At 47.2% G+C, this 13,479-nt stretch overlaps 2 protein-coding genes across 12 annotated transcripts in view; one reads left to right on the top strand and one right to left on the bottom strand.

The window, feature by feature from the left end:
* trak2 (trafficking protein, kinesin binding 2) overlaps window positions 1-11,206 on the bottom strand; it is a 29,768-nt gene extending 18,562 nt beyond the window's left edge. For 2 of the 5 annotated variants that reach the window (XM_017703653.2, XM_037536489.1), the window contains exons 1-3: window positions 10,846-11,190; window positions 5,876-6,062; window positions 3,241-3,384 (exon numbers count right to left, since the gene is read on the bottom strand). In XM_017703653.2, the coding sequence (XP_017559142.1) occupies window positions 3,241-3,384; window positions 5,876-5,930 (199 nt within the window). In that variant the 5' untranslated portion in view covers window positions 5,931-6,062; window positions 10,846-11,190. Of the gene's footprint in view, window positions 1-1,562; window positions 1,644-3,240; window positions 3,385-5,875; window positions 6,063-10,845 lie in introns of those variants that run through there. The other 3 variants (XM_037536490.1, XM_037536491.1, XM_037536492.1) reach the window with 3 other exon arrangements.
* Window positions 11,207-11,360: 154 nt separating this feature from the next.
* Window positions 11,361-13,479, top strand: part of stradb (STE20 related adaptor beta) — a 15,721-nt gene continuing 13,602 nt past the window's right edge. For 2 of the 7 annotated variants that reach the window (XM_017703647.2, XM_017703650.2), the window contains exons 1-3: window positions 11,362-11,589; window positions 12,573-12,672; window positions 12,789-12,862. In XM_017703647.2, coding sequence (XP_017559136.1) covers window positions 12,851-12,862 — 12 coding nt within the window. In that variant the 5' untranslated portion in view covers window positions 11,362-11,589; window positions 12,573-12,672; window positions 12,789-12,850. Of the gene's footprint in view, window positions 11,996-12,572; window positions 12,673-12,788; window positions 12,863-13,479 lie in introns of all 7 variants that reach the window. The other 5 variants (XM_017703648.2, XM_037536495.1, XM_017703649.2 and 2 more) reach the window with 5 other exon arrangements.

Genomic DNA, 13,479 nt, shown 5'->3' on the forward strand with positions numbered 1-13,479 from the left:
GAAATAATAAACACAATAAATGATTTGTGCCCTCTGCGGTGACCGCTCTGAACAAGGACATATCAAACACCGCCGGCATAGTCCACGCGCATCGCTGCTGTAAGTGTGTGAGAGCTTGAGGTTTGGGTCTGTATTTATTTGCCCAATTGCCAAAGACAAATTTCCATTTCATGCAAACGGACAATAAAGTTTTCTCATCTTATCTTTTCGTACTGCGCATTGAACGTGTGTAGATATATGTACATATCCTGTCCTCTATCTCTCACCCTCTCTTCGCCTCGCATCCCTTCTTAGCTTCCCTACATAAACTCTGTGCCCCAATAGCTTTTTATAGTGTTCCAATTAAAGCTCTGGACTAACTGCCCTCTTGGCTCATCCCCTCCTCCCTCACTCTGCCCCCTTCACTGCCGTGTAGGTATTTACAAACGGTCACCACCGACCCTGAAAACCAGATCAAGAGTTTTAGGGTTAGGGTGATCTTTAGAACTTGGCTAGTAAATTATGTAAACGTTGAAAATTGACATTTTTATTTAACATAAAGAAAGAGAACGATGTTCATGCTCTTGTGACAGAGCTCAAGTCTTCGCTCCTGCTGAGGAACAGAACAGCAGCCATCATATCACTGAAAATACCTTAAAGCTTCAATTCCGATGAGCATCGTTTACGACTCGTCACCCAGGCCCAATGCGAAACCACACAAAGCGCGCACTCCGCAGAGTGAAAGGTGTGGAGTGTATGAAGCACCACTGCAAGACTGGAGACTGAAAGACGCCCGAATACATTAACACAGGTACTCCATCCTCAACATACCTGCGCAGACACGCTGGGCTGAGACCAGGGGGGCAAGAGTAAAGCGTGGCGCTGTGATAATGTGATGGCATGTGGGGTGGAGAAACATTTGATTGAATCAGTTGATTGAATAAACTGCACTGGGTGAAAACTTAGAAACAACCAGCACCAATCAGCTCAGTCCAACGGGTTCACTGGTCAGCTGTTCAATATCAAAGACCGTCTTCATTCGTCTCCATCACGATCCACGACGAAATGAAGCAGGTGCTACACTGCGGTTAATCTCGCCACACATGTCTTTATCAGCCAGTGTCAGTGGCTTCGCCAGCTATTCCCCAAAACCTGGAATCCAGTTAAAGAGCTGAGGCTAAAGGACACAGATGTTCATTAACAGAACACTAAACCACATAATTCACACTTTAAAATACTAGATTTATGACAGACTGCCACTTTAAATAGGACTTCAGCACAGGCACCTAAATGACATCACTGCAATTACCTATTGTTTTAATACTCAAAGAGCAGATGTAACAATTATTCATGACCTGTAACAACAGCAAAACTAATGAACAGTGGAAGTTTTACAATAAAAATAACGTGATATGGAGATAATAGGACATCTGTAAAAGTGAAGAGTCTCAGGCTAAAAATAGGCTAATGTATACACACAAACTGTGTGTGCTGTGGATGACCTTGTAGCTGCCTGCCATGCACGATCTGCCGTCAGCAGACACACACACACACAGAGTCCCCAGTGCAGCAGAAATGCTCACCTTCTGCAGCAAAACAATCATATAGCTCTTCATTTTGAAGCACCGGCATGACTGCTCCTTCTCTACTTTCCTTCTTTCTCTTCTCCCTCCGTCCCTCCCTCTGTTCTTTTCTCTCCCTCCCTCCCTCTCTCGGTCCTCCTTCCCTCCCTCTTGGTGTCTGTCGCTCTCTGAGTCCCGTGACTTTAGCCCTGGATCTGCTGTCAGCTGCATTTAAGGGAACCAGAGCCAGACACTGATTAATCCTCATATAAATAGCAGACACTAGTGCGCCGCTCAGATACAGTAGCAGCCTAAAGTTTAGACTCTCCTACTCACAGAAAGGCTTTCCTTCAGTTTTACTCTTTTCCGTAGTGACAGTCTAGAATTACAGTGGAGACAGCAAAACTATGAAATAACCTGCATGGATCTAGACCATGCATGAGACCAGAAACATTAAAAAGACAAAAACATTGGGGTGAAGATTCAATTTCATATGATTTCACCATAAAATCCTGACTCCACAGAGCATCTGCACACAACACATTACACTACACAGACCAGTTTGTCTCAGACAGTGATGATATAAAACGGTGCAGACGAAAAACAGACAGGATGCCTAGTTTCGACCACAATGGCTGTCATGAGAGAGTTGGGGTGAATTATCAGCAATAGTTTTATTTCCAGGTACTGTACTGAAATCGTGACACCTTTAAGAGTGACAGTTTGTTTAAATAACAAACAAATCCGGATCGGATCACTTCACTTTTCCTGTCCGCCTTCGTCCACCATCAGCACACAAAACCTGCCCACGTCATGCGCAGCTCTGCTCGTCGAAAGCATCAACATCAGCTTCACACAGCAGCACGTATACATACACGTACACAGGCAGCTTCCATGGGGAGGAGGCCACTCGCTCCCCGCCTCCCACAATCAATCATTTACTTTCACAGTCCTCTCTCTAACGGGCGTCCACCGCACACACGGGTCATCCTAATGAAATGACATTGAAATGAAAATAATGAAAATTAAAGTCAGAATAGTTTAATCGGCAGCGTGACTGCAGCTCTGAGAATGATACACCACCCAAATAATACCTGCTCGGTGGTGGTCCTGTGGGGGTCCCAATCATTGATAAACGGGAGAAATGGGTGTCTAACAAATCTAACCAAAAGTGAAGAACCAAAACACACTTATATGGTAAGTGGACCTGATAAAATGGACGAGTCTGGACACTAGTACCTAATAAAGTGGCCAGTGAGCGTGTACAGGTAACGTTCATTGACGTGCACCTGTGCGTTGTTGACAGCAGCCGACTCATGTGCCTCCTTCATGAGTGGTGGCGTCTCCTTCAGTAAAGTCAGTAAAGTGGAGAAAGTAGCACTGAAAAGTCTAAATGTGATTTTATTCGTTTCCATAGTTACGCTAAACCCATTTCCACCGCTACTGTACTGCCATTTGCATGGTAACGCTAGAAGTGGTGACTTGTGTAATGATATGCATGAAGAGGCAAAGAAAGCAGTCTAAAATATTCAAAACATCAGCTGGAGATAACATTAGCAGCTCCTGTGACTAGTCTACCATGAGACTAAACCCTCCCCATCTGGACAGAGCCCACCTGCACTGTACCTCCCCCCACTGCTGATACCAAACTACACACACACACACACACACACACACACACACACACACGATGACTCACTCATGTAGCGGAAGGTTTCCTCAGCCAGCAGCGGAGAGATGGCGCTGGTTTCTTCAGGAGTGATGGCCCAGTCCTGACCTTCATACAGATACACAGGGTCACCTGCAGAGGAGCTTCCATCACCGCACACCTTACCACCATCATCTAAACACACAGGGAGTTTAAATCACCTACGTCACCAATCAGCTTCACTCAGCTCAGTTACAGTTCAGACGAGACTTTATGTAGATAATTTAGTTTCGCTTCATGCTTTATGGTTATTTTGGTGAAGTTAAGTTACACCTCCTCTGCAAAGAACACACGGCTGCACATTTTAATGCTCTACTACCGTTTATTACTTTCTGTACTTTAGTATTTTTGGTGTATCTGTACTGAAGTTTCTCCGTTCTGGGCGACTTTTTCCTTTCACTCTGCTACATTTCAGAGTCTAATATCCGACTTTTTCCTCCTACATTTTGAGAAATCTGTCGTTCCTTTTGGTTTCTGTATGTTTAAAAACGTAACATGTCAAAACGAAAGAAGCGCAAAGCCAGAGCACCAATCAGGGCCCAGCGGTCACTTTGTTTAGAGCTGGTTTTGACCTGTTGGTCATACCGACCCAGTGCAGCACGCGGTTCAACGTCAGCGCAGCAGCGTAAAACTTTGGGAGAGTCTGTTCAACATAAATGATGAACTAACCTAACTTTGTGTAAATAGAGCTCAATATAGAAATATGTCCACATATGCAGTCGAGACTGACGCGGCTTTTTTCTGAATTTCTACAAACACCATTTCATTTTATAGTAAATGAGTTTGGGCTGGTTTATGTTTATGAACAGACGCCTACAGATCAACATAGTAAAGGAGCTCATCTGTGATCCTGAGTTTAAAGCCAGTTTTTATTCAACTTAAACTTGGAACTAAGTTGTAAATAAATCTGAAACTGAAACTTTGCTTGTGTGTAAAAAGTGATTTCAGAGCCACTCGGTTCTCCCTGATGGAAACTGTTTACCTTCAGTGTTTTGTGCTTCTGATCATTTTAATAGACGTCAGCGTCACTAATTAATGACGTTCTATTAAAAGACTGGTTTACCAAGAGAGACGCTGGAGGACTTTCACCTGAAATGAGTTCATGAAGCCAGTCTTGTTATAAAAATGATAACAGGACATCAGAGCCAGAATTACTCTTTTAGTACTTTTACTTTATACTTAAGTACATTTGAAGGGAAATACTTTAGTACTTTTACTCCAGTGGAGGTCTAAAGGGAGGAACTTCTACTTCTACTTCTACTGGAGGAATATTTTACCTTGGGGGTCTCAACTTGGGTGCCAAACATTTAAAAACTAATCAATCTAATTAATTAAAACAATTAATTATTAAAACAAACACCAGAAATAAAACACTCTGTTCTTTACATCAACCACTGTGATCATCATGTCCTCTGTTACAGGGCAGAGAAAAAAACCTGATATCATAAAAAAAGAATCTACCACAAGGTGGCAGTGAACATTTCTACAGTCAGGTAAAACCTTCTGCTGTCCATTAAAGAAAAACGCTTATTTACTTACTGACTGATTTATTTTATATACAATAACAACTGGATCGTTTATTTAATATTTCAAGAATTCAGTGAGAAGAAACTACAGTTTATCAGATTATCTGCTTAGAAATGTGCAGGCAGCGTAAAGGACAACAGGCAGAGGTTATAACTCACAGCGAAACGGCTCTCCCACCCCTGTAACACTAACACGGACACACAGCACACTCGGTGATGATGTAACAGTCGTGTAAACATGAATTACAACTGTTCCCACTGAAAGGTCATAAATGGACCTCAGGCAAAATAATAAAGAGGTAAAGAATATATTAATAATTAATAAATATTAAAAGTTTCCACAGGGTTTCATTACGACAGTGACGACATTGAAAAAATACTGAATAACATACACAGAGAGAGAGAGACAGAGAGGGGGAGGGGGAGGGGGAGAGAGAGAGACAGAGAGAGAGGGGGGGATGGAGACTGACTCATGTAACATGAGGAATGTGCAGAAACAGAAAACAGAAGGGAATGCATGTGGACCACTGTGTGTATGGGTGTGAAGGGAATGCATGTGGACCACTGTGTGTGTGAGTGTGAGAGATAGAGATAGAGAGAGAGAGAGAGAGAGAGAGAGAGAGAGAGAGAGAGAGAGAGAGAGAAAGATAGAGAGAGAGAGAGAGAGAGAGAGAGAGAGAGAGAGAGAGAGAGAAAGATAGAGAGAGAGAGAGAGAGAGAGAGAGAGAGAGAGAAAGATAGAGAGAGAGAGAGAGAGAGAGAGAGATAGAGATAGAGATAGAGATAGAGAGAGAGAGAGAGAGAGAGAGAGAGAGAGAGAAAGATAGAGAGAGAAAGAGAGAGAGAGAGAGAGAGAAAGATAGATAGATAGAGAGAGAGAGAGAGAGAGAGAGAGAGAGAGAGAGAGAGAGAGAGAGAGAGAGAGAGAGAGAGAGAGAGAGAGAGAGAGAGAGAGAGTGAGTGAGTGAGTGAGTGAAATAATTCCAGCACTTTATGTCTAGTTGATTCACTGGAGCAGATTCTAACTATAGCACAATACACCCACCAATACCCCCCCTCCCCCAACACGCTCACACACTCACACACTCACACCTACCCACCTGTTCCCGCTGCAGACTCTTTCTTCTCTGTGCTCATCGGTTTCACCTCGAACATCCTGATTGGCTGGCCGGGTGGAGGAGGGCGGAGCTCCTCATTAACACCCAAACCTCAGGATGGGGAGAGGTCAAAGGTTAATGAAGTCTTCACATCCTGTCCAGCCTCACACTCAGACGCGCTGACCACCACCTGAAAGAGCCCAAACAGACTTGGCATCAGCCTGAGCTGCATCACCGTCACTGTCACCACCACCGCCAATGGCACCGTCACAGTCAACGCCACCATCAACGCCACCGCCAATTGCACCGTCAACGCCACCGTCAACGCTACTGTCAACACCACCGCCGCGCCAAACCACTCACATTATGAAAACATTCCGTAAAAGTAAAAGGTGCCACTGATGCTTTTGCTTTTGACGCCCCCAATAGACAATCTATAGCCGCTCAAATTGTCAATGAACTATTTGGTTGAACTCGATTGTTTGTATTAGAATTAGGTCAGGGTCGGGGTCAGGGTCAGGGTCGGGGTCAGAGCTGAGATTTGGGTTTAGGGAAACTGAATAAATATTTACTTGAAGTGAAGTGGCGGTGTTGCCTGCACAGTCGTCTATAAAAGCCTGATAAACGATGCGGCACGTTGACTTTCTCAGTGTGAAATGCAGAAGGAGGGAAAAGGAGAAAAAACTGGGAAAAACTCCAAATGTAAGATAAACCGAGCCACCGCTCTCACTCAGGCCACGTTTTCTTCCAGTAAGTCATGTTCCACAAATAAACAGCGACTGTACAGTAATGTCCAGATGCGTCTCTGTAGTGGAAGTGCAACTACTTTCCATTAGAAAACCAGCAGAGCATGTAATTCCACCAGGGGTGCCCAACCCTTGGCAGACGACTGTGACCCCGGGTTGCGTTTTCTATTCAGTCACTCACTCAAATATTTCTGATTCATGCCAACGTCACCAACGTCACCGGCTCTGAATCGAGTCCCTGAGATCGGACATTTCAACCCCTCAGTACGTGAGAATCTGTGTGACGCCTCAGTGAACGAACCCTGATTAACCTCCCCTTCCCCTCTCTCTCTCTCTCTCTCTCTCTCTCTCTCTCTCTCTCTCTCTCTCTCTCTCTCTCTCTCTCTCTCTCTCTCTCTCTCTGCTTGTTCACTGTTCCTCCTCCTCCTCCTCCTCCTCCTCCTCTCCCATAAACAGGATTCCTCTCCCTCCTCGCTGCTCGTTGATATTCAGCTGTGTTGGCAGTTGTTCCTCCAGCTGTGCTGATCTGCATGTTAACCCTGAACAGCCCCAAACACACAAGCTAGAACATCCTCGTCTCTACACTGAACGGCCATCCTACCAGAAAGACCCACCATACAGGAGCGGGCCGGTCTGTAGGTTTACATTAGACTGTAGAATATCTGTCACTGCACAAGTAATCAGCCCACCTCTACCACCAATGACAGACCACCCCAGGGCCACTGCTGACCAGAAACTCTCTGGGTGGTGGGTGACTACATCAGAGGTGGGCTGTACTGGTCATAACTTCTACGACTGGATCAGCACTGCAGGGACACTGACATAATGGTTGCTTGCTGATGTGCGTTGCACTGGTATGAGTGGATCAGACACAGCTACCAAAATCCAACCACCAGCATCTGGTGACCATAATGAAGGACTAGAGGATGACCAACACAAACTGTGCAGCAGCAGATGAGCTGTCGCCTCTGACTTTACATCTACAAGGTGAACTGACAAGGTAGGAGTGTCTAATAGAGTGGACAGTGAGTGGACACGGTGTTTAAAAACTCCAGCAGCACTGCTGCGTCTGATCCACTCACACCAGCACAACACACCACCACCACATCAGTGTAACTGCAGTGCTGAGAATGATCCATCACCCAAATAGTACCTGCTCTGTGAGGGTCCATGGGGGTCCTGACCACTGAAGAACAGGGTAACAGAGTATCAGAGAAACAGATGGACTACAGTCTGTAACTGTAGAACTACAGAGTGCAGCTATACAGTAAGTGGAGCTGATGGAGACCACAAATGTCTGGTTCCTGTCACTACAGCTGTGATTATAAGTTTGACCAGTAAGTTTATCTAGAACGCTGCACGTCACATGAAACTACTTTGTTTATATTTCAAATATTTCATCACGCAGTCATTTTGAAAAATCGGTGGGACTGCCCTTTAAGCGGTTATCTGATCTCACGCCTGACACTTCTGCTGGTGGTTTTTGGGAATGTACTTTTCAATAATATTGCTTAAGTATTGATTACAGGCCAACCTCTGACCTCTGCCCATTATATACTGAATAATAAGCGGCACGCTAGTGCACGTGGCACTGGTACTAGTGTTTCAGTCACAGAGCGCTCTACCATCAAACATATCCAGCCCAGCGCAGTTAGAGTGAAGGGGTTTCCAAAGAAGCAGCCAGTTCACCGTCACACACTTGCACGCACACTCACAAACTGACATTCTGAGAGTGCAGCGTCCAGCTTAGAACAGGGCACTTCAGTGGACTATGGTTCAGTTATGTTCCCTGACTAAAGGCACTGAGTCGGAGCCCTGAGGGTTCCAGCCCAGAGACAGCAGGGGAACTGACCCAGAGACAGTCTAGAACCTTTATTTCCCAGTGTATGAACCCGAAATACCGTGCGGTACACAGCAGCCGAGGGGCGCGAGACGAGGAGCTTCAGAACGCAAATAAAATAAATAAATAACAAGAATACAGCCGAGCCCCTGGAGGGGGGGGGGGGGGGGGGTGTTCCTGCTGTTGTGCCTTTAAGGCTCCTCCACAGCTCAGAGGAGCGTCAGACAGGAAGTGAGGTTAAAAGGGGAAGCGCACCCACCCTTTACTGTACGGGCAGAAACAGTGACCACAGCGGCCGATCATCAGCGCCTGCAGCCGTTATTTACATTCTTCCTCTTTCTGACAGGAAGAGCCGCTTCTGTGGCCACAAACAACCACATCCATCATTCTTTCAATAACGACGGACACGTCTGTAGCCCCCCCCCCCCCAAACCTTCAGCTGCAGCCCCCCTTAAACCTTCAGCTGCAGCCCCCCCCTTAAACCTTCAGCTGCAGCCCCCCCCTTAAACCTTCAGCTGCAGCCCCCCCCTTAAACCTTCAGCTGCAGCCCCCCCCTTAAACCTTCAGCTGCAGCCTCCCCTTAAACCTTCAGCTGCAGCCCCCCACTTAAACCTTCAGCTGCGGCCCCCCCCTTAAACCTTCAGCTGAGGCCCCCCCCTTAAACCTTCAGCTGCGGCCCCCCCCTTAAACCTTCAGCTGCAGCCCCCGCCTTAAACCTTCAGCTGCAGCCGCCCGCTTAAACCTTCAGCTGCCCCCCCATCCTTCTCCCTCATCATGTAAACTGAGAGCCGAGGTCTCCGCCCAGTCACGTCTCGTCGTCAGCGGTCGCGACGGCTCTCGGCGTCAGCGGTCGCGACGGCTCTGACCCACCAGCGTTCTCTGGGTGGGTTTGTTCTTAGGTAAGGACAGAATCTACACACAGCCGAGAGCTCAGAGACGGAACAGCTCAAGACTTTCCTTACAGCCGTTTAGGGAAAACTCAGGAGGATGTCGATGAACGAGGCCCTCTGCCTCTAATCAGCCTCAACACAGCTCCTCTGGCCTCAGACTGAGAGAGAGAGAGAGAGAGAGAGAGAGAGAGAGAGAGAGAGAGAGAGAGAGAGAGAGAGAGAGAGAGAGAGAGAGAGACAGAGAGACAGACAGAGAGACAGACAGAGAGAGAGAGAGAGAGAGAGAGAGAGAGAGAGAGAGAGAGAGAGAGAGAGAGAGAGAGAGAGAGAGAGAGAGAGAGAGAGAGACAGAGAGAGAGAGAGAGAGAGACAGAGACAGAGACAGATAGAGACAGAGAAAGAGAGAGACAGAGAGAGACAGAGAGATACAGAGACAGAGAGACAGACACCAGAAGATCCACTGTATTAATTGCAGTACTGAACACAAAACTCAAACTACCAGCACCGATCAAAGCCCAGTCCAGCAGGTCCAGGTCACGCGCCACTCCACCCTCATAGGAAGCTGGGCCACAAGTCTTCGCTCTTCTGTTCCAGCTGGGAAGCCAGTTTGGTGACTAATCAGGGTTTCTGTAACGAGCGCTTTGTTACTCCTTCACTAAACACAAGTCCTATTCGACCCCAGCGAGCCGGCGCAAAGGAGCCCTGCCATGCCTTTCTCACCAATCCAGGGTTCATAACGGCTTCCTCCGATATGTCCTGACCCTCATCACATCCACAGTGTGATCACAGGTTACTCTGGTCCAGTTTGGGCTTTCACAGCTTGTAAGAGCAGAAAAGGGCAAACTGTCCAGACTTTTCCAGGCTACTCTTGGGGCTCTCTCTCTCTCGGGCTCTCTGGGGCGCTCACTCTCTCTCTCTGTCTGTCTCTGTCTCTCTCTCTCTCTGTCTCTCACTCTCTCTCTGTCTGTCTGATTGTCTCTGTCTCTCTCTCTCTGTCTGTCTCTCTCTCTCTCTCTGTCTGTCTCGCATCATCGCTTCAGAAATGAGTAACAGCTGAGAAACTGGAAACCAGCTGGTGGCAATCGGACTCAGGCCGAGGGAGGAAGGACGAGACGAGGGAATCGATCAGTACCAATGTCGTGAAAAGGCCGTTTTACTGGGACCTGCGCCCAGTGACGCACGGTTACCGGATCACGCGGAAAAAACCTCCACAGAAACTCATCACATAAAACACGGGATTACACGCCAATCTGCCCTGCCATCTAACAGGGATTATCATCCAGGCTGCTGTGGGGCAGAGAGAGAGAGAGAGAGAGAGAGAGAGAGAGAGAGAGAGAGAGAGAGAGAGAGAGAGAGAGAATCATCCGGCTGCTGTGGGCTGAACTGGACACTGTCCTGTATCAGAGGGCATGACCTGTACAGCATAGACACACACATACATGTGATATAACCACCCAGACCGCGCTATGTGTGTATAATAACGCGTTATACACTCACCCTGAACACTCAGTGGAGCCGCATCGTCCCAGCACGTCTGAGGGGCTTCAGGTTGCGTTTCCCCGCATTACCAGAGCGAATGCGCCGCTGTGTCGCCGCTTTACGGGCGCAGTAACCCCATTAAACCCGGAGCTCCGCTAGCCCAGCGGCTAACGCTCACACCCCGGAAACACACCGCGAGCAGGAGTCAAACAGGTGTGAAGGTGTAAACCGCCACTCACCTGTGCTCGCGCGGCGTTTTAATCCGTTTCTGTTTCCTTTTATCTGCGCACGGCGCGCGGCGCTGTCACTGCACAACAATAGAGCGCGAGGCTTCAGCACGCCGTCAACACCGGACGCGGGCGTGACGGTTAGATAAAAGTCCCATCGGTTTAAAAATAGAAATAGAAACGAATTTAAAGTGAATTAAACTGAGATCACGGCTCCGTTTCTCAGCATCGCGCATCGCGATAAAGGCAGTAAACCAGCGCGCGCCGCTCCAGTTAGCGCCGTCAATCCAGGACTTTTATTTTGTTTGACCCCCGGTTGTGCGCGATCAGCTGAGCGCAGCGAGGAACGCGTTGGGCATCCGAGCCCCTCATGCGCGGAGCTGCGGTGGGACAGTCGGTAAAGGCGAAGACCGGACATCCCTGACCCTCCGGGGAGGTGACCGGAAGCCCAGCTGGATGAAGCCGTTCGGCCCAGACTGCGCGCGGAGAGCGTCGCCTGCGCGGGGCTGAGGGGAGAGGGCGGCGAGATCTGGAGGTCAGACTGTTTACACCCAGCCGAACCCGCAGGGCGTTAATATGAGCGTCTCGGTCGCCCAGGCGTTATTACGCGTCTCAGGGTCATCACACTGTAAGGGCAGTTAAGCAGCCCGAAGCAGGACTTCAGTCTATCGGCGTCATTAATCCGGGCTGAAGATGAACTAGATCTCCCCTGATTGCTCCTGAACCCTTTCAGGGGAACTGGACCTGGTCTGTTTAGGGCGGTCAGTGAGGCCGTGCCTCAGATCAGATGTGAAGTAAAGAGCAAATGCTGTAGAAATGTTGGTGTTTCAGGCTCTGTAGCGTTTACTGTGTCTATGAGCTCCCTCACAGAAAGCTATAGCGTGCAGATGGTTATGAATCTGCTGCCTGATGCCCGAGATACTGTTTATCAGACTCTTCAGGTAAGATTTAGGCTTAAAATGTATGTTCTAATCTATTCGTGACTCTATTCGTGGGCTGTCAGTGAAATAAAATAAAAGATTCCTTTTTCCAGCTTTGATGCTATTTTACCGTCATTACATACAAAAACCCAGAAGACTGGTGTAGGTTCACTGGTGGTTTGGGACAGTAAGTGATATGTCTGTTGGCATTGCAGACATTGCGACCCCTGGTTCCCATCAGAATCACTGTGAAAAATCCTTTTCATACAATAATCCATTTCACATCAAGCCACTCAGAATTCCTATTTTACTCCTCAACCACTGAATTATATGGAAATTCTGACAAATCACTGGAATCCCCCCATTGGCCATTTTTTCACTTCTCTGAGGAATAAATTAAGTGACATAATATCACCAAATACATTATAGCAGTCATTAATGAGGAACATGGAGAAGGTCAAAGAGTAGACAGTTTGTGTATGCATATATATATATATATATATATATATATATATATATATATATATATATATATATATATATATTCCTTTCAGCTGTCTGCTCTATGACCTTCTGTATGTCTTGCTGTTTCCTTTAGAGGACAATAAAGCCCCCACCTCTCTGTTCAGAGCTTTAATTGAGCAGACAGCCCCGCCTCCCTGGTTGAACATGCACTGAACCCGGAGCCACAGAGGCAGGTGAGTGAAATCCTGCTGTAATCTAAAAGCTCAAGTGGAGCTGAGATTTTGCTGCGGATCCAGGGGCTCGCGCTGCCTCTGATTTCCTGCAGTTGACATTTGCTCTGTCTTCCCAGCCGCGCCAACCGAGACGGATAAATGTGCTCCGGTGCAGCTTCGCTACAAACCGAAGGACCTCATGTCGTTCCTGGTAGGGATGAGCTTCCCTTTCCTTTAGTTTGTGATGTGCAGTGTCAGGAGTGAACATGTTAAAATTCCCATAAATGTTCAATTTGTATACAGTTTATGTAAATGAACTATATACTGTTGATTAAGTTCATTATTTAATAGAATAAATAAATGAGTTTTACGTGACCTTTTCCAACACCTCTTTATCCTTTTAGCCCAGCAAGCAAGCTGTTATAAGACTGGTATATGCAAATGAGCTCAGTTTTGTTTGGCTGCCCAGCATTGTGCCCGTTTCAGAGGGCAGTCTGAGCTGAAATGTGGATCAGACTGGAATCCTTAGTTATAGGACACGCTATGAAACTTGTGTTTTGAAAGTGTTTGCATGCGTGGAGCTGCTTTATTTCTAGCAAGGACTCAGTTGTCCATGAAATGTGCCTTTGAAGTTTCGGGTGCGTGAGAGAAGCGTGAGCGTGAATGTCTTGTCAAAGGCACTTACTCTCCGTTTAACTGAGCCTGTGTCCTGGTTCTGTGGGCCCGGGGGTCTCAGCAGAGCGTTTAATAATAAATGTCCCCATTAATCTCTCGGAGGGAGTGTAATGGTGCAGTATCTGCCCTCAACCTTCAGAAAGCTCCTTCTCT

The sequence above is a fragment of the Pygocentrus nattereri genome, chromosome 30, assembly GCF_015220715.1.
Source record: "Pygocentrus nattereri isolate fPygNat1 chromosome 30, fPygNat1.pri, whole genome shotgun sequence".
Taxonomy (NCBI): domain Eukaryota; kingdom Metazoa; phylum Chordata; class Actinopteri; order Characiformes; family Serrasalmidae; genus Pygocentrus; species Pygocentrus nattereri.